Below are 26334 nucleotides of genomic sequence, written 5' to 3' on the forward strand. Positions count from 1 at the left end.
CAGCAGGCCCAGTTCTGTGTTTGCTACTGCAGGCAGGTGCCCTGTCAGTTTTTCATTCTTGTTCTCTGGAAAAGATAGTCCAAAATGCTTCGTGTTTTCCTGAAGAAATTATTCTTTTAGGGTTCAGTTGCCTGCCTGGAGGGAAGTGGGCAGAACACCTCCATACAAAATGGCAACTTAATTCTGGCAAAATTAAATTGGCTAATGGGCAACTCCAGAAAGGCGTATCTGAGATAAGAAGTGCTAGTGCTAGCTAATGATTCTGAGAAGGTGATGCCGAACAGGATGAAAACAAACTCCTTTCTGTTTCAGGTATAGCATACTAAATTAGACTTGACTGCTTTCTTTTTGTGCCTTTCTCAGTTTACTGTATCTGATGTCAGTGCTGTTTGTCTTCTGTTTAATTTCCTGTAGTTAATAGATTTCTTCTTGTCATACAGCTCTAGTCATTTCCATGAACATTTGTGTTCTGGACTAAGAAGAAGTCAGTGTTTTGTTTCATTGCAAAACTGCATTTGGGATTTACAACAACAAACTAAAATATTAAAGGAAAAAAGTAATGCTAAATGCTAGAGATAAATCTGCCCTTCTTTTTCAGATTAGAGAATGACATTGGTTGAGTTAGCTTTTCCTTGTAGTCTATGTTGTTTCATTGGCCTTACATGAAGCGTATGCCTTTTTGCTACTAGACAGGGAACAGCAGAAAGATTGCAAAATGTTGCAATGAAAACTCACCTTGCAGCAGTGTCCTAGGTGCTGACTTTTTTTTTTTAAAGCAAGTATTTTTTGTCATTACACAGTCTTTTTTTTTATGTTTTTCCTGTAGTCTTTCATCCAGCTCTTACACCATTTCCTTCTCTGTCCACTTGTGTGAAATAAAAGCAAGTTTTCAGCTCTCCCCAAAATTAGAATTTGTGGGTTTGATTGCATTCTCTCTGTCGTGAATAGCAGGCCTTAAGCTAGCTTTGGTTGTCAGTTAGACAAGCAGTTTTTGGCTTTCTGCAAAAGAGGTAGGTGAAAGCTCTACCTGTTCTGCATACAAAATGTGAATCACCATTTGTTTCCAGAGAACCTCCATTCCACCTGACCAGGAGAGGCTGGGGAGAATTCCCTGTGAGAGTCCAGATACACTTTAAGGATAGCCAGAACAAGAGGATTGATATCATACACAATCTGAAGGTATTTGAATAGAATGTTTGAGAAAGGCAATTAAATGAGCTCTCTGCGTGATCTAGAAGAGCATCCGCTTGTATGTGTGTGCTTCTGTCTCTGTATTTTTTCCCTGCTGTTCTTTTACACATGAACAGTTGAAATGAAGAATCAAAAAAGATCCAGGAAAGTCCCTTACCTTGCCTGTGTTAAAGGCCATGCCGTAGCCAAGGAGCCCAGCTTTGCAGAAGCAAAGCATTTACCTATTGTTCCCCTACAGCATGAGATTTTTAGCATGCTCTCGCTGGCTTTAGCTTGACAGGTTGCTGCAGGGCTGTCTTTCCGCTGGCAGTGATTGCTGTAACTGTTGTCTTCCTTCCGCACCTGCACGTACCAGCTAGAGATTATCTCTGATGGCAGAGTGGGCAGGGAGAGGCTGAGATTGCCGCTCGTTCCTTCTGAACAGAGCCTTCTTTCAAATCATTCACCTGCCCTGTGACATTCAATAGGATTTATAGCATGCAGCAGCCCTGGTAAACTAGGCCAATCCTGTTGGTTTTGTTTTAATTAGCAGTGCCTAGCATTAGAGGCATTAAGTCCTGGGCTGGTTTATTTTCATGTGAGCAGCATGATTAGTTTTATTTAAGCCCTACCTGCAATTATGGTTTTCCTACTAATGTAAATACCGAGGTGTAACCACATATGGAGACAGTAGAGAAGATTGAAAATGTTTCCTTGGAACTTGGGAACGTTTAATGTAGACTATGAGAAAAATGTGCTTGGAGAAAAACACTTGCCTTTGAACACTTGAAGCGTATAAGCTGATGCAGTTTGCTTTACGTGCTTGAGTCCCATTCCTCCTGTGTGGGCTAGCTTCCTTCACTGAACCTCCTGTGATGCATTGCACCTCCGTGTGGCTGCGTGACTCAAGCTTCTGCTGAACTTCAGAAGAAATTGCGAACAGCATGGTGGGTGTTGTGCAGCCTACAGAGGAAAATGGAGCCAGTCTATGGCATAAAAATAACTGAAAATGTTACTTGTCATGCTTCATAATAGAAGCACTCGTGAGAAGACTCTCTGATGCTCATACCTGGCAGAGTAGTGTGAGGATCTTGAGTCAGCAAATCCATGCTGTTTATTTCTTTATTTAGGCCTCAGGAATCAAAAAAAGATATTCCTCAAAGGCTATTCTTAGACGAAATAGTATCTCCCCAACAAATCTCATTTCCTTCAGCTTTTTTGCTCCTTTCTACTTCAGTGTGGGCTTTGGGTTGTGGTTGGCTTCTTAGCAGAAGAGGGTCCTTAATAGTGCACGTTTTTCTGGCCCCATGGGTTCAGAACCGACCTGATGCACTGCTGCTTGTCTGATGTAGTTTCAACTCCTTTCAAACAGGTAGTACTGTAAATTCTAGCTAACGTGCTGCCTCTGCATTGGTTAATATAAACATATCTTATTGCTTTATCCAGCTGGACAGGACTTACACAGGCCTGCAGACACTCGGCGCAGAAACGGTGAGCCAGCTGTTTGCGGGATGGATGTTGTACTTTGATTCCCTTAAAGATGTTTAGAAAGAAAAAGATAGAAGGGACTGAGCACTGAGTCAGACCCATTTGATTTCACAATTTCTGGAATGTAGGTTTTGCTCTCTTGTTAAATGAAACGATTATGACACCTTGTCACTGTTCACAACAACAATCATTTTTCCCTTTCTAGTTCAGAGGAAACTGTTTCCAGCTCTTTCATAAAGAATTTAACTTGTACTACAGTTCTTTGTTTCTTTTTGGAGCCTTTGGTACCAAATGTCTTGATTTGCTTTCTAATGTGCTACAGATTTCGAACATCAAGAATTTAAATTAAAGCTAGCTATTCTGCTGAAAATATGCAGTAAATTAAGAAAAGGTCTGCCCACGTCAACATTCAGTACCTTCATGGAAAATTAACTCTGAAAACTTTAAATAAAAGAAATGAATGAATTACTCAGTTTGTTATATCCCTAAAGTTTCTTTTATTATTTTTTCCCCTGTTAGACTGTACTGAATGGAAATTTTTATTCTGAAATAGCATTGCTTCAGCTTTTCAATCTGTAGAGAAAACTTTAACATGAAATTGCTATGGTGATGAAAGTACGTTTTTGAAGAGTAGATGATGTAGTGGTGCCTTTCTGAGGACCTTATCAAAAAGGCAAGCTACAGTTTTGTGCCTGTCCCTAAGGAGCTCACCTGGAGCCTGGGCTTTGTGTTCCTTACGGTGTTTGCTATTCAGATTTCCCCGGGGACTGAGAGATGCTCTGTTTTACCATGGTGCTTTAGTGTTGAAAGATTCTTGTCTTAGCCCTGGGGAGCTTCATGGAAATGGATGGAAATTTTATGCGGAGTTTGGGGGAGGAAGGGCAGAGGTTTCCAGACATTTAAAATAATAGTTAAAAAGGCATAGTTGTTTTCACAATCTTTACCTAACTACTGGATACTAATGTCATCTTTTCACCTGTTTCTGGAAGGTAGTGGATGTGGAGCTACATAGACATTCGCTCGGCGAGGAATATCTTTTTTCCCAGTCTTCAGAGTCCGACCTTTCTGATGTTCCTACATCTTTACCACTGCCATTGAGTATCCCAGCACCAGTCAAAGCTTCTTCGCCAATTAAACAGCTGCGGGACTCCAGCCCAGATGCTTCTGCAGACAAAGGTAAAGCAAATGGGTATTGGTGCGACTGGAATTCTTGGAACGGCTTCTGGGTACTTTCTCTTAATAGTTCCTTTGGCTTAAAGGTTGATACCTCCTCTTTGCTTACCTCAGACAATTATTTTCTTATTGTACTAGGAAACATAATTTAGAAATTGTTGTCATTTATTTGATTTTTTTAAATCTTTTTTTTTTTGAGTTTGTTGAGCGAGCTCTGTTTTGTTAAACTTAGTGAATGTGGAGTTTCGTTCAGTGTGCGTAGTTGGAAAAAGGTTGTTGAATAGCACTTGTAGTTTTGTTCTTGGCAGACTGTTTTCAGAGGGCTTTTAGGTTTCTGGATGTCTTGGGGACTGTGTATACATTTAAGGAATTAGTGTAATGATGTGTTCAGTTATATTTGTTGGTTCCTAACATGCGATGTGTTTGAGGAAAAACTTTTTGTGTAACTGTGATGGTGAAAGTAGAGAGTGGAAGACTTAGTGTATATTTGTTGGTCTCATTCCCACCTGTAAGATCTGGAAATGCAGTGCCCACTGCAATGTGCTGGCAATTGATGCTGTAGCATCATTGGAATTGCCTGAAGCAATCTAGGTACTGGCCACTTCAGCACACTATTCTGATTTCTAGATTGTGGGAAGTATTAAAAACTGTGCCTCTGATACTGTTTTTTTTTTTTTTCTTTTTTTTTTCTTTTTTTTTTTTTCTGTAATATATAATATTAGGACAAATCTCAGTTAACTGCTCAGAGAAACAAGGAGGTCTTTATGGTTTGTATGATTTAGTGAGAGAAATTTGCTGGAAACAGCAACTGTATTTCAAAATATGATCACATGCAACACGGTTTCATTCCTTTAGTAATCTGTCCTGAATTCCTGTGTTAAAGGAATGGCTGTAATGCTCAGGTCTTGCATGGTGAGCTTTCTGCTCAGTGGTGCAATGCCAGGGGCATTGTCCTGGCTTAGCAAGAAGAATGCTGTTTAAGTTCAGTGTTTTCTTATGGCAGCACAGCTAAAAATGAGGAAATGAAGCCAAATTTTAAATGCACACCGTTTTATTGAAACATGAAAATGGGCAGCACCTTCAGGTGGAGAAAGGAGGTAAAACTGCCTCTTTCTTAGGCAAAATGGCAGTGGCTTCTCTCATCAGGTCAAGGTTAAATAACCTCCTTTTACATCAGGTAAGACTGATTCCTTAGCCCGGGTCAGAAGGCAGCAGTTGGTTTCCTCGTGCTCTTACTCCAAAAAATGCACTGCAAGATTTCCTGTGAAGGAAATTCTACATTAGTTGTGTGAAACCCTGTCTGTGGACACAACACTATCCACGGCTTTCTGTCAGTGGAAGAGTCTTTTAAAGAAAATGTGTAAGAAGTGGCTGATGACCTACCAAAGCTGAACAGGCTGTGTATGTTCACATTTTTTTTCTTTGGTTCAGAGACAAACCTGACAGATGTGCGCAGAAGCAACTCCCTTCACACCTTTTTCTCCCTGTTGAGCACTGCCCACCAGTTGCTTTCTCCTTCCTTCCTTCCAGAGGGCATTTGTCATACGTTTGTTTTGTTTGTGTAGAGAAGCACAGTAAGGAATTAGATGTCTCAGCCTAAGATCTATTTCTCTTCTTTTCCCTGTTTTAATCAGGATTCCCTGGGAATGCTGAAACCGAAAGACATGCCACGTTTTATTCCCTGCCATCTTCGATAGAACGGACTCCCACCAAATTAGCCACCCAGAAAGTTCCCTTTGGCTCTCATGGAAATTCAGCCTTCCAACCCATTGCAGCTAGCTGTAAAATAGTGCCTCAAGGTCAGATTCCAAGCCCTGCAGAGTCACCCGGAAAATCCTTCCAGCCTATCACCATGAGTTGCAAGATTGTATCAGGTGAATGTTAGTTTACCTATCTGAGTGCTTCACCCTGGAAAGCAAGAGATTGAACAAGCTGGACTCGGTTTGTGTCCTTCCCCTGATTGCCTGAATGTTTGAACATCAGGCAGTAGGAAACTAGAGTAAGGAGCTGAACACACTTCTTAATGGTCAAGGAAAAAAACGCAAGTGTGAAATACTTCACATGAGATCAAAAGTGGGATGAGAGCTGTGCTCTCCCTTTTCATGAATACTTTTAGGTGCGAAAATGATAGTCCTTAACTGGACTGCTACCCACAGAAAGGCCCAGGCAAGGACACAACTTCCATGCGGGCTGTTTGTATGTGGGGAAAAAGCCGTTCTTCTCCCTCCCTCTTTCAGACAACGGGGAAGGATTAAGAAGAAATCCCTTTCTGATTACTTGGCAAATTATTTTCAACCTTGTTCACTCAAATGGTCCCTCTTATACTTGTGATATCTCCTCAGATGGAACAACTTCGGTCTTCCTCTTCCAGACATGCAGCCTCTGCATTAATTTTTCAGCTGACTGCAGTGAGCAATGTGATGCTCTTTTGATAGTTTCCCAGCCAAACACGGTCAAGGTGCTGTTTACTCACTTTACATACAGTCCCTTCCCTGCCTGGGCATGGTGCCATCCATTGGATGATGTTTTACATCAAAAAGTTTTAATGTATAGCTCACTGTGTCAAATATTATGAAGCTGAAAGATGACCCGCTACATTCCTTCATTTTCTGGTGTTCAGGTTAGAGGATGTAGCATCTTAGGTGATCAGTGTGTGTGATTTCTAATGGTCACCTTGCTCCCAGCTCATTTTCCTCAACTGTGCTTTTTTTATTCAAAATTTCAATATTTCTCCTTGATACCTTCAAAGTGCTAGTGATTTATATTTGAACCTATGCCAAATGTTTTCTTCTTTCCCAATAAGCTCTACTCCTAATCTTTCTCCAAGGCTGTCCAGAAAGCAATAATTATAGTGCGTCCTCTCTTTCTTAAAATCCTTGTTAAAATCCTATTTCTTAAAATCCTATTCTTTGTTGCTCTTTGCAATATAAATGTTGCTCTGCAAAGTATTTTCCAAGGCTCTCTGTCTGCTGAGAAAAATCACCCCTTTCCTATTTCTAGAGCAGCTTATAAGAAAAAGAATTTATTTGATGAGCATTTATGTTCCATTTTAATAGTCAATTGCTGCCAAGAAAGCAGATTGACAGGCACTTGAAGTTTAGCATGCTTGCTGCCTTCTTTCTCTGATGACTTTTCTTGCCTGTCCTTATCTCTGCATTTCTTTCTTACCCCCTTGTGCATCTTTTTTCTTCTGTTTCTCTCTCTCTATCCTGGTCCTCTTAACCAGAAGATGCACATTCTATACTGTTTGCTTTCAAGGTCTTCTGCTGTAATGAGAGCAATGAAGAGACAAGAGTGGTCTGGCCTGCCTGCTAGCTGCTGTATCACACAGCCTGTTGTGTGAGCTGCTTGGTTCTTGGCTTGGGGTGCCTGCAGCATGGGCTCCAAGAGGGAAAGAGAGCACACATCAAGGAACTCTGCTCTCTTTCTTCTTCTCATTGGGTGGACTCATTGGCAGTGAGAATGATTTACATGATGATAATCCACCTCAGGATTCAGGGGTGGACTAGGTAGCTTCTAAAGTTCCCTTTGGACCCTGTTTGTCCTGGCAGACAGAGAATGTCCGGGGTAGGTATGAGCCGTAGTGCTTTACACTCCTTTTAACTTTCATTCTATTCACCCTTTCTTCTCTAAATCCTAACATCTGTCTCAGGCTGGGAAATGCATCCTCAAAGATATTCCTTCTCTAAACCATTTGTACAAGTACTATTGCTGTATTTTTGTGTTCTCACAACATTTACAAGATAGAAGCATTGGACTTTTTTTCTGAAGGTTCTCCAATATCGACCCCTAGTCCATCTCCGCTACCTCGTACCCCAACCTCCACTCCGGTGCACATGAAGCAAGGCTCTGCTAGTTCAGTCATTAATAACCCGTATGTTGTTGTGGACAAGCCTGGACAGATGGTTGGAGCAGCAGCCACAAGCACAGGTGTGTAGTGTGATCAAAGAAGGCAGTGACTTAGTCTTACCCATCCAATTTGCTCTCCCTTTTAAGTGATGACTGCAATAACTGCGTTTCAGTCTGTGCTGTTACAAGAGCACTCAGCAAAGGAAGAGTGGTGGTGCTGCTTAAGTGTCCTGGAGCATGGTTGAGGGTATGGTGGAGCTTAACATGACTGACTCCCTTCAGGGAACAGCACATGGTGTAAGCCTGAAGGGAATTTGTAGATCTCTATTTAGAGAGAGCCTGATCTGTACAGCCAAAAGGGAAGGGGAGTTGAGGTTGTGATGAACGGAGGTTTTAAACAGAAATGGCACACGGGTGCTTGGGTGAGGACTCTGTCTTGGGCATGGGCAAAGAGCATGGGGAGCTGGCAGCATCTTACGGGTCTAGTCCTAAGTCCTGTGCTGTAAGCGTGTTGAAATGGTTGATAGAGCCAGGTTACCAGGAGAACAGAGGTTAGTTCTTGTTGCTGCTCTCAACTTCTAGCTGGTCTGAATGCAGCCAGTTTGGATTCCTCTAACTGGATTCCCTTGGTGCATTGAAAAGGGACAGAAGCCTAGGGCCAGGAGGGGAAGAGCACTGACCCCCAGGAGACTGGGTGATGGCTGTGGTAGTCAACTGCTAATCTGTGTGGAAGTGCTGGAGGAAAAATCACTCAAAAGCCATTTATGTGTTACAACTTGTGGCCAAGAATGGCTTTCTAAGAGCGCACTTGTTTGTGGATGTGTGTGCTTACCAGCATCTCAGAATGGTTCTGCAGAGCTGTGTGTTGAGCTGCAGTGTCCATGTGACACAAAGTGGCTGTTGTGCACGGCTATAAAAATGCAAAAATAGATCTCTTGGTAATGTTCCCTTTTCTGTGAGGGAACACAGCTGCCATGTTGTGCACATTTTAATTTCATCACAGGGGGATTTAGTAGGGAAAGCACAGCTGAATGTTTTAAGTGTGTTTTGGGTCTTTCTTGGTAATGCTGAAGCTCTTTTACCAGTAGGGCTTTTCATTTTGCTTTTCTTCTGTTTCTTCCTTTACCTTCAGCCTGACTGTCTGTTCTGCATACGTAGTTTGTCATGGTTTGGGTAACTTTCGTATTCTCGTAGTAGTGATTTTTGCACAGAGGATAGATCTGTAGAAGTACCAGGTGGTTTGGACGTGCAAGTCTGAATGCCACTAAAGGTGCACCTTCCCACTACATCAGTGTTATTTAAGTACAGACTGGCCTGAAAGAAACTGCCTGCTGTCTCTCCTTCCCTTTGTAGTCCTGCCACTTCCCTTTATCCTACATCAGCCAAATCAGATCAGCAGCAGAGCAGGAAATTAATACCTTCCCCTCCCTAAACTGTTTTGTTGTCGGATAGCCACGTCACCAGACCCCATGTGGAACAAGGGGAATGTGGGACTGGGCTTTGGGAGCTGGGTGGGATTGAGGGTAATGCGTATGGACAAAGTCACCAGGATGTTTTTTGATAAAACTGCTGATCATATTTAAAAAAGGACTAAGGTCTGAAACTTCATGTTTTGTGTAAGCCAGACTTTATAAATCCCATTGTTTTGAGAAATGGCTGCACAGTTTACTTTTAAATGTAAGTGCGGTTTGTAAAACAACCGTGTGAGAGACTATGACTGTGTTTTCATGTGTGAGCTGTGGCATCTCTTAAACAAATGGAGCTACAAAATCAAACCTGCAGCAGTAACCAAAGTGCTGCTAAGTAGCAACAGGTTGTATTCATACCCTAATAATACAGGGCCAGTTCAGCGCTGACCTTTTGTGCCTGAACTCCCCCACCCATCTCAGGTGCAGGAGGAGGGCAGTGCTGTGGCACAATTTTCCAGGAGCAGCGTTCTTTAGCCACAGGAGCCTGTCTTTGTTCTTCGTTTTTAGTTCTTCCTCTTCCCTGCCTTGCTCTGTCCATTCCTCTGGTTACTCCTCACCCAGTGTCCCTCCTTTTCTGACCTTCCTTTTTCCTCCCAGTTTCCTTCAAACCTTCCCAATACCAGTGTTTAAGGCTAGCGTAGGTTCAGAGGGTTTCTGGGCAGTGGAGGGAGCTATGTTTGCATCAGCAGATTCTGCCTGAATTCTCACTGGTAGCTGCTATGCTCACTTATCCAGGAGTTACTTGACCCTTTGCAGCAGACAGCTCTGAGTGGACAGGGAGTTGTCTGGGGTGTGGATCCTGTATGTGAAAATTGTGCAGGAGCATCACGGAGCCATGTTGGGTTTTAGAGCCACCTGGGGGGAAGTACAAGTGAGAAACTCTTAACAAACACTGCAGTCTCCTTTTTCATTTCATACAGGTGATGGAGACAAAGACCTAATACATTTGTAATGAAAATTGATTTGTTTTGTGCCCATGCTAACTCCCACTGATGTACCGACCTCGTTATGTGTACCTCAGGGGCAATATAGATTCGGCTCTTACCTGAAATCTGCTTTATTTCCCGATGCACAGGGAGCCCAACCAGCAAACTGACAAATGTTTGTCAGGCTTCTCACAGGACTGGATCTCCTGTATCAAAGACCCATGGGAGCGGCTTTGTAACCTCAGCTGTCAAGGTAATGTTCTTATTAGGTGTATACTTTCTGTTTAAAACCCAGCTTCCTATTCAGTAGGGCTTTTTAGTATTATAAATTCTACATTTCAGGCAACTCTTTTGGTCCTCATTTCATATGAGGATTTACTCAAACAGCTGTACCCATGAGAACGTGGTGGTTATACAAGATGATAGCGTTGATTCATGCAGCTCTAATTAAACTTGCCTACTCCTCTGTTTAAAGGCACCATTTTTTTGCTATTCTACAAGGAAATCTGTAAAGGGCATAGCTCGCAATATGTCTTATCTGTCAAGAGAGCTCTTCTCTAACTGACTTTGATCTTTTTCACTCTGTTAGTGACAGTATATGATTAAACCAGAGGTGCCTACCTCAAAACCTCCACTTGGCTCATTATCTTGTGCAGCAGCTTTTCCTAGCAGCCTGAAAATAGGTCATTTAATGGCTTTACAACTGCCTACGTTTAGAAAAACGTTCATGTAAACAGTAGAGTAACTGAATGTATAAACAAACAGTGATGAATAAGGTTCACGCTTCTAGCTGCAAAGCCCCAAAGGTATGGAGCTGAATTATCTCAGATAAAACCTCTCCCACGTCTTGCACAAGGAACGATATTTCTGTCAGGCAAGTGGCGTCAGTGAGGTTCTTTCTGAAAGCATCTGGTGGGTGTGCTGCTGAAAACAGGAGCGTTTCCCTGTCTCTGAGTCACAAGAATGTTAGTCCTGGATATGGTGGGGAAGGGGTGGAGGTTTTTCAGTCAGCCTGCAGAGAGCAAATGGTTTCACATTTGGAACTGAAATGCGTCCTACATCTGTTAAGAAAAATGTGTTGACAATTGCTCTCGGGAGCAATTACTTTGGAGTAGCATTTTAAATGTCAGGTGTGCAGCTGGCTATTCTGCTTTTTAAGAGCCTGGATGTTAAGGATTTCACTTAACGTTAAAAAAAAAAACAAAAACAAAAGATTTATTTTTCACTGATTTGGGACAGTTCTTTCTGTAAGGTTTTAAGAGAGTCAAAGTAGGCACATATCATTAATAAAAGTTGGAATCTGTATTTCCAGGGCAATGTCAGTTAAAGTCTGAAGGTATTTTAAAAAATAATAATCCTAACTGTAAACAGAAATATACTTGATTTATGTCCATGACTTGATTTTATGCCTTCTGGTTAGTGGAAAAGTGATAATTTGGTAATTTCTTCATAGAGGTTGGGATGTGTGATAGTTCAATGTGATGTTAAGAGATTATGCTTCACTTACCACTTTTTCATCCCTTCGCTATGTGGAAGTGCTCTTGGTAGTTTTTAAAATTACTTCCGCCTGTGTTCCTTTAGGCACTTTAAAATGCCCAATATGCACGCTGCTCTTGAAAAGTCTGGTTGTGCCTCTGAACTTATCTTCACACCTTTTCCTGTTTGCTAGCAGTTGTGTAGCTATGTGGTGAACCAGAACAAACAATTCCTCTGGTTGAAAAAGAACCTATTTTCAGCTGTGTGTCAGCACAAGGAAGATGGTAGGAGCATTGGTTTAGAGTCCGAGGCCTTTTTGGTCATGATCCAACCCCAGGATGGACTAAGTAGTTGTGAAACCGGTCTCAGAGTTCACGTTGCTTGTAAAAGAGTACAATTATTTTAATTAAGCAAAACATAAGGCCAGACTTCCTCAGATGCACGTGATGCCTCAACCAGCCTCGGATTGAGGAATGACAGATGCACCATTTTGCAGGTGTAGAAATGTTTTTTTTTATTCCATGTAGGTAGGTAGCCTCACTGTTTGTGCCAATTCATGAGTTCTGCCTGAGAAGATTGTGCCATCAGTATCTGAGATAAGTTTGCTTGCAGATTAAATTGGATATATATTTTTTTTGTTCTCCGTAACTTGTTTCTTCTCAGATACTCTTCTCTTTCTGAGATCGGGCATAGATTGGCAGAGTGGTTGAGGAGACAGGGTCATGTGGAGACCATGCAGTGCGACTTCTCTGCCCAGAGCAGGGTTAGTTAGACCAGGTTATGCACAAATGTGTCCAGTTGGGTTTTGAGTATCTACAAGGCTGGAGAGGCCACAGCCTCTCTCAGCAGCCTGTTCCAGTGTTCAATCACCGTAAAAAAAAAAAAAAAAAAAAAAGGGGGGGGGGGGGACAGGAAGAAAGAGGTTTTCCTTATGTTTAAGCAGAATTTCTTGCATTTCAATTCATGCCCATTGACTCTTGTCCTTTCATTGCATACTATTGAGCTCTGTCATCTTCACACCCTCCCGCAGGTATTTATTGCACATCGATAAGATGCTCACCCAGACTTCCCGTCTCAAGGCTAAAATAGGCCAATTATTAGCCTGCCTTAATTTTGCAGCTCTGAAATGCTTTGTATAAAAAGCTGCTGGGGGACACATGTTGATTTCTTTTATTTGTGTATGATATGGTAAGAAACAGTTACTGCTGTTGGAGATACAATCTAGAAAACAAATTTTAATTAAGCAAATTGTATTAAATAAATTATATTCTTGTTACATAAATGTTGACTGATTTTTGGAAATGGCTTATTTGTACAGGTAATTATTTGGGATTGCCCAGCTTGTCCATGCTACCCTCTGTTACTAATGACTTGTTTTCTTTCTTTTGTTGGATGTTTCACCAATTTTTTTTGGCCACATCTTCCTATTTGCAGCAGGAGGATTCCCTGTTTGCCACCATGCCACCCCTTTGTCCCATTGGGAGTCATTCCAAGGTGCAAAGCCCCAAATCAGTCACTGGAGGACTTGGAGCTTTTACAAAGGTATTCCTCTTGGCTTTTGTGCCTGGACAAGGAGCACAGTATTAGCATTTCATGCTAACTTTTGCCACAGACTGTATAACTTCCAGTGCATGTAAAACTTAACTGGAACCAATGTGTCTTGCTGCCGAGGGCTCTCTATCACCTCTCAAAAGATGTATCTTGACTTCTTTTCCTGTGGCTCTGCTGTTCCTGTGGTCTTTCTTTTCATCATCTCTTTCATCCTTTCTTGTTTTTTCTTTGAATCACTGTCATATTGAGGCTGGTTTTTAAAGTTATTTTTTGGTGGGATACAGAAAAGTAGTCAGTAGAAGATATGTCAGGAGTTTGTAACAAAATGTTCTAGTGATTTCTGAGTGTCAGATGTTGTCATGTGTGTATACATTTCCCTAAATGTTACCATACTGAATTTAAGGCTTTAGGCAATATTTGGTGATTCGGCTAAAAAGTTGAAAAAATGCTTCCTACTAGTTACAGTATCTACAGCAGTCTACCAAAAAAAATAAAAGGCAAAAAAAAAAAAAAAGCAAACAAACAAAAAAAATCAACAGCCTTTCCTGAGTTGCTGATTTTGGTGATTTAGGTTTAGTGATTTTAGGTTTGGTGATTTAGATTTAGGGCCTGTTCCAGAGAAATACATTGTCATGTCGAGCTACACACAAGAGAGTAATATGGTCTTTAACCAGTTACAGTATCTACATCTGGTTATATCTACACCTATAATATTAGCTATAATTTTGCAAGATAGAGGGGAAAAAAAAGGGGTTTATAACATGTTCTGAGCAGGAAAATACTTAGGTATTTGAAACCTTAAAGTGTTCTGGTTCCTTCCTGAGATGGAGATGTTAGTGATGTTAGTATGTGAGTAGAACCAGTAGTTGTAGTATTATTACCACTGTCTGTGGTTCTTTAATTTCTGTAAGCGCCTTTCAAATTTGGAATGCTCTGTAAGTACAGACCCCCCGCACACTTTTGTGCTGGGAGCAGCCCTCATTTTAGGTTTGGGAGGTGAGTTAGAGTTCCCTTGATGGTGTGTGAGAACCACATCTGAGTTACTGGCTGTTGTCTGTAAGAAAGGGCACACAGGCTGTTCCAGAAATGACTCCCAGTCATTTAGAGTTGCTTGTTACTTTTTTTTTTTCTGTTGTGGTGGCATTATTTATTTTTTTTCTTCATATCTAAAAGGTGATAATAAAGCAGGAACCAGGAGAGCTGCCCCAGCAACCCCAGCTACCAGCAACAGCGACAGCCCCGCAGACCTCTGTGCAGCAGTATGTCACTGTAAAAGGAAGCCACATGTTAGCCTTGTCACCGCAAAAGCCAGTTGTGAGCACAGGCGAGGGGACGGTACAGTCTAAGGTATGAGGCACTTGGGCATCTTTGGGTTGGTGCAGGTCATCTGTCGGGTAGTTTCATTGCAACACCTCGTGCTTGTCCTCGGGGCGTGGGGTTAGTTCCATCTCAGAAAGAGGCAGGGGCACCCCGACTGGCTAGTTTCCTCCTGTGCACAGAGTGGCTCATGCCATGCTTAGCTTTTGTCCTTGAGAAGGGAGCAGAGTGAGCAGGCACTATTGCATTTTGTTGTTCGGGGAAAACATCTCCCATCTCTGTCTAGCCCATTGCAACAGTGGGGTGGAGGTGGTTTTGAACTGGATCCTGACAACCCAGAAAGTTGGCTGCAATCATCAGCTCTTGATGAAATTCATCCAGGTCTCTCTAACAGGAGGTGAATTCTTTCCTTGGACAACATGCCTGCAACAAAAAAAAAAGAGCAGGATAAATAAGGGGTAGGGGTGAGGGCTGGGATAGAGCCAGTGTAAGGTGGAAGCAATCCTACCTGAGTGATTGCAGTGCTGCCGTGACGGGTGACGCAGCATCTCAGAAGACATCAAAAATGTTCAGTGACAAGATGACAGAGGTTTATAGCATGTTCTGAGCAGGAAAATATGTACGTATTTGAAACCTTAACGTGTTCTGTCTCCTTTCTGAGATGGAGATGTTAGTGATGTCAGAAGTTCTCTCCCTTCTTGCCTCTTTGCGTGATAGATACGGTGAAATCATGTGCCGAGCACAAGGGACTACATATGGAGGGCTGAATTTTGCATAAGTAAATACATATTTGCATTTTCAACAGTTCATTGACTGTTTGAGCAGGTATGCAAACTCTGTGTTTGCCTGTGGATATTGTCAACAGACAAAATTGAAGCACTTGGCAGGTTCTAATTTGAGGCCATAGTTTTCCCAGGGAGTCTGTTCCTATGAATGTGTTGAAACTAAATCTTTGGATTTCTTTGTTTCACCAAGGCAAGCCTTATCCTCAGTTGGAACAAATCTGCTGTTTATATATCAGAGAAAAATGAAATTGCTCTGTAATTTGAATGTACTCAGTCTTCTGTAGTTACTCTGAAATCCTGACTGTGTTTAACAGTTTATTGCCTTTTACCTGGAGCTGGCCTCTTGCCAATCTAATTTTGTTTCAGAATGCATAGCCTTTATACATGAGTAGACATGTAGAAAGCATCCTGAAATGTCTAGAGATGGAGGTAGCATACCAGCTAGATTTCAAGTGGTTCCTCTTGCAAGAAGCACATCACCCAATACTTATTTGTTGCAGGTTGTTGGCGTTCCAGTTGGTTCTGCTTTACAGTCGACAGTGAAACAGGCGGTGGCTATCAGTGGTGGCCAGATACTTGTGGCAAAATCTAGTTCTTCAGTAGCAAAGGCTGTTGGTCCAAAACAGGTTGTGACTCAAGGTGTAGCCAAAGCCATCGTGAGTGGAGGTGGAGGAACAATTGTTGCTCAGCCTGTGCAGACTATAACAAAGGCGCAAGTTGCTTCCACAGGTGCTCAGAAAAGTACATCTCAAGGATCAGGTAGAGTAATTTTATACCTTGTTAATGGCTCATGATGGCTCTATAATGATTCTTTCAACTTTAAAATAATTGTTTGATGGTAAAGCTTGACAATGAATAGGAAATTCTATGGAAATTCAGGCTGACTGAGGCTAGTGTGGTAATAATCACAGAATCTGAACTCATTAACTGTAAGGGAAGAGAGCACAAGTACTTCACAACACGCAGTGTTCTTTGAGTAGAGTACACAGTTTGGTCAGACCTGCAGATGGCCCTCACTTACATTGGTAGGGGGTGTTTGAGGTGTCCTGGGGCATGGAGATCACCGGCATATGCTGGGGAATGTGCTAGACACCTGGTGGACTTTCACGGAGCCAGGTCTCATACTTTTGACCAGCATTGTGGTCTTTGGATGTTCAAAGGAACTCTTGAACCCAACAAACAAAAGTCAAACTGTTCTTCCTGCATCTTCATATCTTCCCCTATGCTTACAGTTATGGGAATGTGGACAGAAGCCCCCAGCCTGCTTGTGTGCGCCGCTGGCTTTAGCTGCACGTCTCAGCTCAGACCCTGGACAGTTTGAAGGGTACTGTGTGGCTTCTAGACTCAAGCCTGCAAACCCCACCACTGTGCTTCTTTAGCCTGCGGCCATAAGTACTGCACACTGAGGTTTTTTTCAGACCTGTTTAATGTGTTTGTGCGTCACTGGTGGAGTTAATCTCAGTTAGGCCAGCTAAGCATGGATTATCAAAGGCTAGATCACTCCCAGTACTTCCATTCTGTGCAGACTTCATTGCGTACTGGCCTCTGCAAGCAGTAATTTTTTTCTTTTTATTCCTTCTTTCTAGTCATGGCTACGCTGCAGTTACCAGCCACCAACCTGGCAAACTTGGCAAACTTGCCACCGGGCACCAAACTGTACCTCACCACCAACAGCAAGAATCCTTCCGGGAAAGGAAAACTGCTTCTGATACCCCAAGGAGCCATACTGAGAGCCACAAATAATGCTAGTTAGTCTTACAGGGAAATCTAATGCCTTAAATAATGTAATCACTGTGTAATTAATATGTTTGGGTTTTTTGCTATAATGCATCCTGGTACTGTGAAAGTCAATAATGGGATGGGGGTTCTTTGTTCGCAACAACACAGTACATGGAGCTAAAAAGCTGAGATGTCAAAAGTGTCTTCCATCTTAGATGAAACTGCTTTACATTCAGGGTTCCCATGTCTTACTATTTGTGCTGAAAGCAGACTAACTTTCCCCATAATTCACAGTGAAAGATTGCCTTCATTGTACAATGATGCTTTCTCTGCGGGGAGACAACTGCGTTTTCATAATGTAGAACTGAGCTGGATTTGAATGCAGTTGTGAAATCTATTTATAAGTAATGGAAAGAGACCCTGGAAAAACTAGAAACGTAATAAGCTAGCTTTGAAAAGGACAAGTTAACTGTATCTAGAATGATGGAAAGAAATAGATTTGAATATTGATAAAAGGCTTGACCCCAAGTTGACACCAGCAGAAACGCTTTGTTGGTAATGGGCTTATGAATCAAACTTGCCGTGAAATACCTGGAGAACAGCACTGCAAAAATACTTCAAATGAGCAGTATTTTTTCTGCAGTGTGCTCTTGCATTGTGTAGCTTAAGAAAAGGTTGGTTGTGGGACATGGCTTAGTAGGTAATACTGGTGGTAGGGGGATGGTTGGACCAGATAATTTTGGAGGTCTTTTCCAACCTTTATGATTCTATAGGAAAAGAATACAGCAGGTTTGGGACTGTGTAGATATAGAGTTTTGTTGTGAGCCTTCTTCAGAATGTCTCTGTTTTTGGGGCTGGGTTTTAACATGGGAGATGGATTGGGTACAAGGTGTTTGCTCATAGTTCTGATACTGACACTGGGGAGGAGAGATTATTCACCTTAATATATAAGAAGGTAGATACCAGCAGCATAGCTAGTATTTGAAGTATTTCCAGAGCTTCTGCTGCAGATTCATAACCTGCAAAAGACTGATTAGAAACAGTTTACCTGTTGGACAGTGTTTTCTTCAATAGAAATTTCACATCAGCCTGAAATGAGCTTTTCATGCCCACCAGTCCTTACTCCCCCCATATCTCCTTTTGTTCATGGTATTTGCTGACCTATAAGAGGGCACAGCAGTGCTTCTGAACTGTGCTGTACTGGGAAATTACGGTGTTTGTGCCTGGATATTACTCGGTTACATAATGTGTTACAGCAAGCATCTTGCAAGCAGTTCTCAATTATTTGTGTACACAGGGATACTTCAGCAACTGACATTGTCTGGTTACCAAAGAGCCTTTTGTCCTGGTTACAGGTCTCCAGTCTGGTTCTTCTACAAATAGTGGAGGAGGAGGAACCCAAAGCACAAGCAGTAACTTGTCACAGCACCTCACCTATACATCCTACATCCTGAAGCAGACACCCCAGGTCAGTAGCATAAGCATATTAATAGAAGCAGTTCAGTTTTTCAGGCTGCAGTGGATCTCTCTAGCAACCCTTGCCTTTTTCTCTTCTGCCAGGTATCTGCTTTACCACTTGCTTATAACTATTTGCACATATCTGCACCTTACCTCCCCTTACAGGGTGGGACTCCCTCAGGGCTTGGCGCCTTGTGGGCTGAGAAAGTAGCATGGAGCACTTTCTCAGGGCAAGTAGTGGGTGGTGAAATAAGAGCCCATGATGGCACGGGAGCAAGGTCTCCACACTAGGAGAGGTGATAAGACTAATAATAGTAGAAAATCCATCTTACATAATAGGATACATGGAAGTTCTAGGAAAGCTTTATAGATCGGGGAATAAAGGAGAGTTATTAGAGAGAAATAGCAAGGCTGAGAAAGGAAGAAAAATGATAAAACAGAAGATTGTGTGAAGGGATCCATGTTTGACTGTAGGTGAATGAAGAGAAAAGAGCAACAACTAAATAAGGATGTGAAATAGAAGGGGATGCAAGGCTTCAGATGGTAGGTTGTTAGTGGATGCCTCTGAGTATATAGGGAACTGTAGCTTTTTCACCTTTACCTTTGTGTTCGAAAGTTTTCTGCACCGAGATAGCTATGTCTAGCTCTGGGTGCAGAATCCTCCATTGTAATTAACAATTATTTAATTAACAATAAAAGCTAATTAACAAAAAAGTAAAAGTAATTAACAATAATAATTTTAGAAGACAATGTTTTGGGGCACTGGCATGCTTTCTGCCCTTGGAAGGTGGACAGAGAAGGAGACTTCCTTTCAGACCTTTCAGTAGTGTTGCCAAAGATGAGGACTTCAGATTTTTTTTTTGTCTTCTTTAATTCAAGTGTTTGTGATTATGCAGTACAGAAAGAATGTCAAAAGCCTGCTTAAAGTATTATTTTGCATCACTGAATACCTGCAGATGTTGCTGTTCCTCTACAGCTGCAGGCTGTAGCAGTATTGTCACTCTTAGATTTCTGTTGACTCTTAACTGTGGTTTCAAACGCTGACCTCCCTGACTTATTTCTGGAGCAGGGCACCTTTCTGGTTGGCCAACCGTCTCCTCAAAGTTCTGGGAAGCAGCTGACGCCAGCATCTGTTGTTCAGGGCAATGTCGGAGTTGGAACATCTTCCACGCAAGGACAAGCATTAAAAGTGATAACTGGACAGAAAACGGCTTTATTTACACAGGTAACTTGCAAATGATGTGTTTCTCTTACTGGTCAGCATTTTGACAGATAAAGTATAGGAACCACAATTGCACGTTATGAGAGCTTCCCCTTTTGTAGTCAGTTTTTTCTTTGTACAGTTACAGTTATGGCTGCACTATGAAAGCATACAAAGATGTACTTTTATATGTAGATATTGGACCACAGTTTTCCAGTGTTCTCAAAGTAGGTCATTTATAAGCTTAGGCTGCTAGTTTTTGAATGTGCTCCAGGATTTCTTAACGATAGAGTATTAAAGGAGTGAATACAGATAAATGTAAAAATGTGCTTAAATATTTGAACCTTAGAAATGAATCACCTGTTACATCTCTTAGAAATTTTTGGTCTCTTGAGATCACTCAAGAGACCTTTCTTTTCTGAATAGTCCCTGTGAAACTCAAACTCCAGTTCCAGAAAACTGTCCAAAATTCTAAATCAGTAGGCTTTAAAAAAAAAAAAAAAAAAAACACCAAAAAAAACCCTCTCTACAGCTTGATAAATTTGAATTTGAGGTAGTCATTGTGTTCCAACTATTCTTGTCCCGGAATACCTCTTTCACTGAAAAAAGTATTTTTAAAATATTTCCCAGTAATATAAGAAGCATTCATCTTGTTTTTTAAACAAGCAAACAAAAAACAACAGATACAGTATTGATATTGTTTATCCTATGCTGGATTTATTTTCCAAGGCTGCACCTGGTGGACAGGCATCACTGATGAAAATATCGGATGGGTCTCTGAAATCAGTGCCTGCCTCATCCCAGCTCTCCAAACCTGGTACCACTGTGCTGAGAGTATCAGGAGGTGTTATCACCACAGCTGCTGCTGCTCCTGCCGTGGCCCTTCCCACAAATGGGGTGGCCCAGGTGAGAAACAACCTTGCCAACATACTAGGAGATGATATTTGCACCGTACCCAGTATAATCCCCAAGAAAGGTTGACTTCTGCTTTACAATCTGTTAGTGGTTTTTCTTCCAGTCAGCATTGTTGGTTTATCTGCTTTTTAGTTGTTTTCTGGTTTTGTGTACAAAACTAACTCCTTTGCAGATTAGTTGCTTGTTGTTCTACATAAACTATGTAAAGAAGCAAGGGAAGAAGGGAAACTTAAAACTTGCACTTCTTAGCTTTTAAAATTCAGGTAGGCAGGAAAAGCTTTATCTGAAACAGCTTTTGTAGTCATACAGATTAGATTTTTGGACTACCTGGCTTTTAAACACCAAATCTGTCACTAGCACAAAAATTTGCAGAAGAATGTAAAATGCCTGAAGATCTGCATCCAGTAGGCCAGTGAAAGCCAACAGTACTTAGAGCGTAGATTGTTCCTCTGAGATCATAGACTCAACGATGTTCAGTGCCCAATCTGTTGTGAATAGGCTTCATGGTGGCCAAGGTTCAGGGTCCTTTGGTTCTGACCGCATTCAATGGATGTCACTCCTCCCTACCCCTGAGGAGTCCTAACAGTGCAGCGTAGGAATGGGGGTGCTTTGCCATGAAGTGAGGTTGAAAGTAAATCGTTTGTGTTCCTGGAGTGAGGGGGGCATGCAGCCATGTGTCCAGCTGGTACAGGTTGTCCACCAGGAGTGGAGATAGAGTTCATCAGGTGGGGATGAGGCAGTGAAGAGGAAAGTGTGTTCACTGGGAGGCTTTCCCAACCTTCCTGCTTTTCCCTATGGGGAGGCAAAGGTTTAAACAAGTTGAGAGTTGAGGCCGTGCTTCCCTTAGAGAGCTGAACCCTGGCACACACAGCACATATTGGTGAAAATACTGAAATTTGCTTTAAATGCTACTTATTCTGTACAGCTCTCAGTGAAGCTGCAGAGGTTCCAATTTTCCATCCAACCTCGTTATCCCAAAATCACCGCCATCACCTGACTTCCCAATGACAGTTATTAGCACCCTGTTGGCCTACCTATCCCTGCCTAGGGCACACAGCAGCCAGGACACCAGGATCTGCCTGGGGACTGAGCTGATGAGTGTCAAAGAGGTTGTGGCTAACGTTGTGAGATATCTCATCTGGAGTTTTGCTTGCTGGAGTTAACGGACCTAGCTCCAGGTACCATCGCAGCAGTTGTGGTAGCGGTTCCTGAGTGCACAATTTCATGTTATTTCTGCTTTAAATAGTCTCCATTCTCTGTGTATCATATTGTTGTATATCGTTGTATATGGGCTTTTTGATAAATGCTTGTAAATTTCTTTCTTCTTAGTGATAGAAAAACAGAGTCTTGCTTTTTCTATTTCTAGATATTCTATCCTGTGTTTATTGCTGAATCATCTGTGAAATTACAAAGAATTGTTATCACTGTCTTCCTCTTTCATGCAGCAAATAGATAATGCAGGTTCCAGTTCATCATCTTCTGGAGCTCCTACAGCAAAAACATCTGGACAACAGCAAATCTGTGTAAACCAGAGCCAGTCTACTTCATCAGTAGTGAATAAGACTGCTACTTCCACTGTTGTAAGTGTTGCTTCTCTGGTGACTACACCAACGCCTGTGACTGGAAAAGCTGCAGTATCAGGTATTCTCCCTTCATGCCTTTCCTACAGAAAGTTAAGACTGTGTACAAGTTCTTTAGATGTCTTCACTGTGAAAGGAAGAACGTGGAAGCATCTGCCTTTGTGAACGGGTGAAAGTAGAGTCATGCTTTCTAAAATAGGATAACTTTTGGCTTAGCCAAAGAGATGTGTAAATAATTTGGCATCCTAATACAGTGCATTGACTGCATCTGATACAAGTAACAGTGCAAGTTGCCTACTGGTATTGGAGAGGGATTTTAGGTTTTCATGCCAAATCCTCTGCAGAGGATGCATTCTGCCTCTTCAAGGTATCAGAGGTACTATAAACTTGATTCAGTTTGTGAAAGTGAACTGCCACTGAAGTTGGAGAAGTTGCATAAGCAGAATTTGGCTCTGAGACTTTGCATCTGCTCTTTTTGGCTTGGAAAAAGAGAGGTTTTGATTTAAGGAAAATGAACATTTTAAAGTCATAATCCGTTGAGTACAGCAAAGTGGATTTGATCTGGAATCTTTCAACTTAATAAAGATAGAGCAATAAAGAGGAATGCCTCTAGGTAGAGGGGTGTTTTCCTTATTCAGTTTTATAGTCTCCCAGTATATTTTGTATTACAGAGAGCAAATATAGCAGGTTTAATATTAGTATCATGAGTTAACATTAGACATCTTCATTTTGACTTCTAATTTACCTGCTGGTATGTCATACTCATTTGAAATGGCTCCTTACTAAGTGGCAACAAAACAAAAAAGAAAAAGAGAAAGTAAAGTGACATGGAGCCAACCTAACAGTCTCTTTTTAAAGCAGCTCTTCACATTGCCGTTGTACACAGTGTTCCAAACTCATCCTTTCCTCATCACACTGTGTTTTCCAAAGCTTGAAAATAAACAACACAAGCTGTTAAGACTGCTGCAATTCTGCAATAAGCAGTTGAGTATTTTCTTCTTTCCAAACAAAGCAGCAAGAGTTTTTGTTAGAAATATACCATTCCAAATAGCTTTCCGATTAAGGCTGCCATATATAAGAATATCATCTAGATATTTTTTTAAATCTGAGACACTGACTTCATTATTAAAAGCAAATTCAAGGATCCCAAAAGAAGCAATTGCTATAAAACATGTTATTTCAGTGTTGGAGGGGGAAATACTATGTTAGAATTCTTGAGATCTGTATTTTTAAAGGCAACTTTTTGAAAAGAATCTCAAATCTTCCTGTTGTTTTGCAATGGGTAGTGTTGCCTCCCTGTCAGGCTAATAGGAATAGTTGCAAATGTCCCTTTCTACTTTCCTTGCAGTTTGGGTCCTTTGCCATGCTGTCCTGACATCTTTGCATCACACAGTTGTGACATCCCCTAAGCCACACTTATAAATGATAACACTTTCTTGAAGTGTGAGAAACTGTTCTGGAAGGAAACTTGTGAAGCCCTGAACACTTAAATACTTGCTGAAGACTGACTGTCCCCAAAGAGAGCTTTGGTTTACTGTTTAACATCCCTAGAAGAGCTGTTTGGGGGCAGTGCATCAAAGAGGAAGCCAGCAGCCACTGAGCTTGAGCATTGTGGTGCTGCGCATTTGAGAAGGCTGGAGGCAGAAGAGGAGGTTTTGCCAAAATGTGTGGCATCAGATACTTAATTCTAAAAATGTATTTTTTTAAATGGATCTTAAATATAAAGTTCTATAATGTTTAAAAATGAACTAGGCTAGCCTTCTTGCCCAGTGTTCATTGTCTAACTGACCAGTGTTACATATCTTTCAAAACCAAGGGACATTTTCATCAGACCTTGCATGTCTGGTACTTGGAAGGCAGTTGTTTCTTAAACAATAGTAATGGCTTGTAAGGGGAATAGAAACTTTCTTGAAACAAATTGTGAGTATAAAATTACCACTGCGAAACTAGGAAGTGCGTTGTTTGCAGTTTTCTAAAACAAAATCTGAATAAAAGTTTATTTAGTCAAAGCATTAAATAAAATTATATAGGAAATAGCCAGTTTACTAATAAAAATGATAAGCCTGGTCCCATATCACAATGTTAGAGTCCTGGTTCTGGTGGTCTGGGATGTCATCACTGTAGGGGTGGGAGCTGGGGAACAGGAGATGAATGCTCCTCACCCACTGCCCTGTGGTTCAGCTTGGAGCCATATTGGCTTCCACCAAAGTCACTGGGTGCTTCCACTGTTAATGTTGTTAATATCACAATGTCCTGCCTGTTCTTCTAGACTTAACTAAAATCAGTTATTTAACTCAGTCCCCCCTTTAACGTGCTTCATAGCTTGATCAGCCATCTTTATGGATGCATGCATTGAGTGCTTGTAACAGAAAGACATGGGACACTCAGCTCAGGTATATTCTTCGTCAGACTGGCTGCACAGGCTTGGGTTCATCATTTAGTTAAAGCATGGTTGATTTTGCTCTGCTAACTGCAGTGGGTGCTACTAAGCTGAGCTGCAGAGGTGAGAGGGGCTGTGTAAGTAGGACAGCTGTCATTCACTGGCTTACCAGATGCTTGAGGAAAGGAGAGGAGAGCTGCGAGTCATGCTCCAAGTGCTTTTGTCTTGTTCTGTTAAGAGTGTTTTACTCTTCATTTGAGAGGTTTGTTTTCCATCAACTTTTGCTTAAGATTACTTAAGTAATTGGGAACTTGCTTCACAAACGTCAGAGTGCTGTGCAGCACATAATGCATCTCAGTACTTCAGCAGTCATCCATGTCAGTAAAAATTTAACAGGCAGTTCACTGAACTGTGGCTTGGTAAGACGGTCACAGTGGTAGCTTACGTGCCATCCTACTTCAGTCAGAAAGGGAGAGAAATAACTGGAGATAAACAAAATGGTGTGTTTTATTTAACATTTTGTCTTCCATTCTTCTTGCAGGGTTGCTAAAAATCCACTCAAATCAGTCTAGTCCACAGCAGGCTGTTCTGACAGTTCCCAGCCAGCTTAAACAGCTCGGTGTAAACACAGCTTCTGGAGGTGTTCAGACTATACTCATGCCTATGAACAAAGGTAAAGGGCAGAGGAGGATGACAGATGGTGTTTGAAAATCCCCTTTGACACAGGGTAGCTCTTCGTCACTGTTGGCATACCTGGTCCAAAGGTTAGAGATAGAAGAAAATGTAGCAAGGAAATTCATCCCTAAACTTTGTGTTGCAAACATTTTATTGCTTCTGAATATGGTTATATGCCAAAGTTTGATTTTTATTTTTTTAATTTGTTGTCCTTTTTATTTCCTCTCCAGTGATACAGTCACTTTCTACCAGCAAAGTTGCAGCTGTTACAGCTGTCACATCAGCAAGTACAGTTGTCCCGAGTCCCTCTACAGCATCCGTTACTAAAGGTAACAAGAAATTTCTCTGTAAGATAAGGACTAGAAATATGCCAGTGCTGCCTTATGCAAGTGGTCTGACTCTGAAATTAGACCTTGTGACTGTGGGTTCCGTTATTTCTGTTGTTAGCAGGGTTTGAATTAATTTACAATGACATCTGGGGACTGGGAAATTTACAGTGACTTCCCCCTCAACAAAGCCAAAAGCATAGGCAAGTACAGAGAGGAAAGAGAATATTCTGAAAAATTACTATTGAGTACTATAAACATCCATCATTTCAATCCATCATTGCAGAAAAGGACAGAGCAGTATGTATTTAATCACAGTCACTGCTGTCCTCAAAATAGTGACAAAGTCCAATTCTTGCAGAATTGCTATGTGTCTTTCCCCTCCCCTGCCTGGCTGTCTGGTCTTTCAGCTGGGAACATCTTCTGCTCCTGCCTTGGCAGAGTTCTGTCCTAGATGTGAGAGCTCACTGGTGACAATTTGAAATCCCACTAGTAGCTGAAATTGTTATTAGCTTTCTGTCCAGCTCTTCATTTAAAGTAAGGCCAGCATATGTTTTTAAGCAGTTCAGTTTAGGTCATGCAGTTATATGCAAAACATCGGCAATTGATGATGTGCATATATATTTTCTAAAAGGGATATCATCATGAGCTTTGGAGGGGGAGCTGGTCATGTTCTGGTGGCATTCCTGCAGTATAGATGAAGCTTATGTTCTTCACAAGGTCAGGTTTGTTCACGTTTAAAGGAGAATGCAAACAATAAATTCAGTGATGTTATTTAATATGTTAGACACTTAGTCTTATTGGAGTCTTACTCAAGACATTATTTATCAAGCTGACGGGTGCTCTTCCTTTTGAAACGTGTTCTGTTTCTTTGAA

The 26334-nt window shown here is 41.5% G+C and overlaps 1 protein-coding gene across 7 annotated transcripts in view; it reads left to right on the plus strand.

Annotated features, from left to right (window-relative positions):
* YEATS2 (YEATS domain containing 2) overlaps positions 1 to 26334 on the plus strand; it is a 48683-nt gene that overhangs the window by 10241 nt on the left and 12108 nt on the right. For 2 of the 7 annotated variants that reach the window (XR_014618704.1, XM_084291918.1), the window contains exons 8-23: positions 1068 to 1179; positions 2617 to 2661; positions 3648 to 3834; positions 5466 to 5705; positions 7603 to 7761; positions 10225 to 10328; positions 12986 to 13093; positions 14276 to 14449; positions 15705 to 15963; positions 16791 to 16952; positions 18279 to 18391; positions 19451 to 19606; positions 20312 to 20488; positions 21943 to 22138; positions 24999 to 25130; positions 25363 to 25461. Coding sequence is in view for 5 of the 7 variants with exons in the window: in XM_084291918.1 (XP_084148044.1) it covers positions 1068 to 1179; positions 2617 to 2661; positions 3648 to 3834; positions 5466 to 5705; positions 7603 to 7761; positions 10225 to 10328; positions 12986 to 13093; positions 14276 to 14449; positions 15705 to 15963; positions 16791 to 16952; positions 18279 to 18391; positions 19451 to 19606; positions 20312 to 20488; positions 21943 to 22138; positions 24999 to 25130; positions 25363 to 25461 (2423 nt within the window). In the remaining 2 variants the exon portion in view is untranslated. Of the gene's footprint in view, positions 1 to 1067; positions 1180 to 2616; positions 2662 to 3647; positions 3835 to 5465; positions 5706 to 7602; positions 7762 to 10224; positions 10329 to 12985; positions 13094 to 14275; positions 14450 to 15704; positions 15964 to 16790; positions 16953 to 18278; positions 18392 to 19450; positions 19607 to 20311; positions 20489 to 21942; positions 22139 to 24998; positions 25131 to 25362; positions 25462 to 26092; positions 26179 to 26334 lie in introns of all 7 variants that reach the window. The other 5 variants (XR_014618705.1, XM_084291919.1, XM_084291920.1 and 2 more) reach the window with 5 other exon arrangements.

The sequence above is a fragment of the Netta rufina genome (genome assembly GCF_964035555.1).
Source record: "Netta rufina genome assembly, chromosome: 9".
Taxonomy (NCBI): Eukaryota; Metazoa; Chordata; class Aves; order Anseriformes; family Anatidae; genus Netta; species Netta rufina.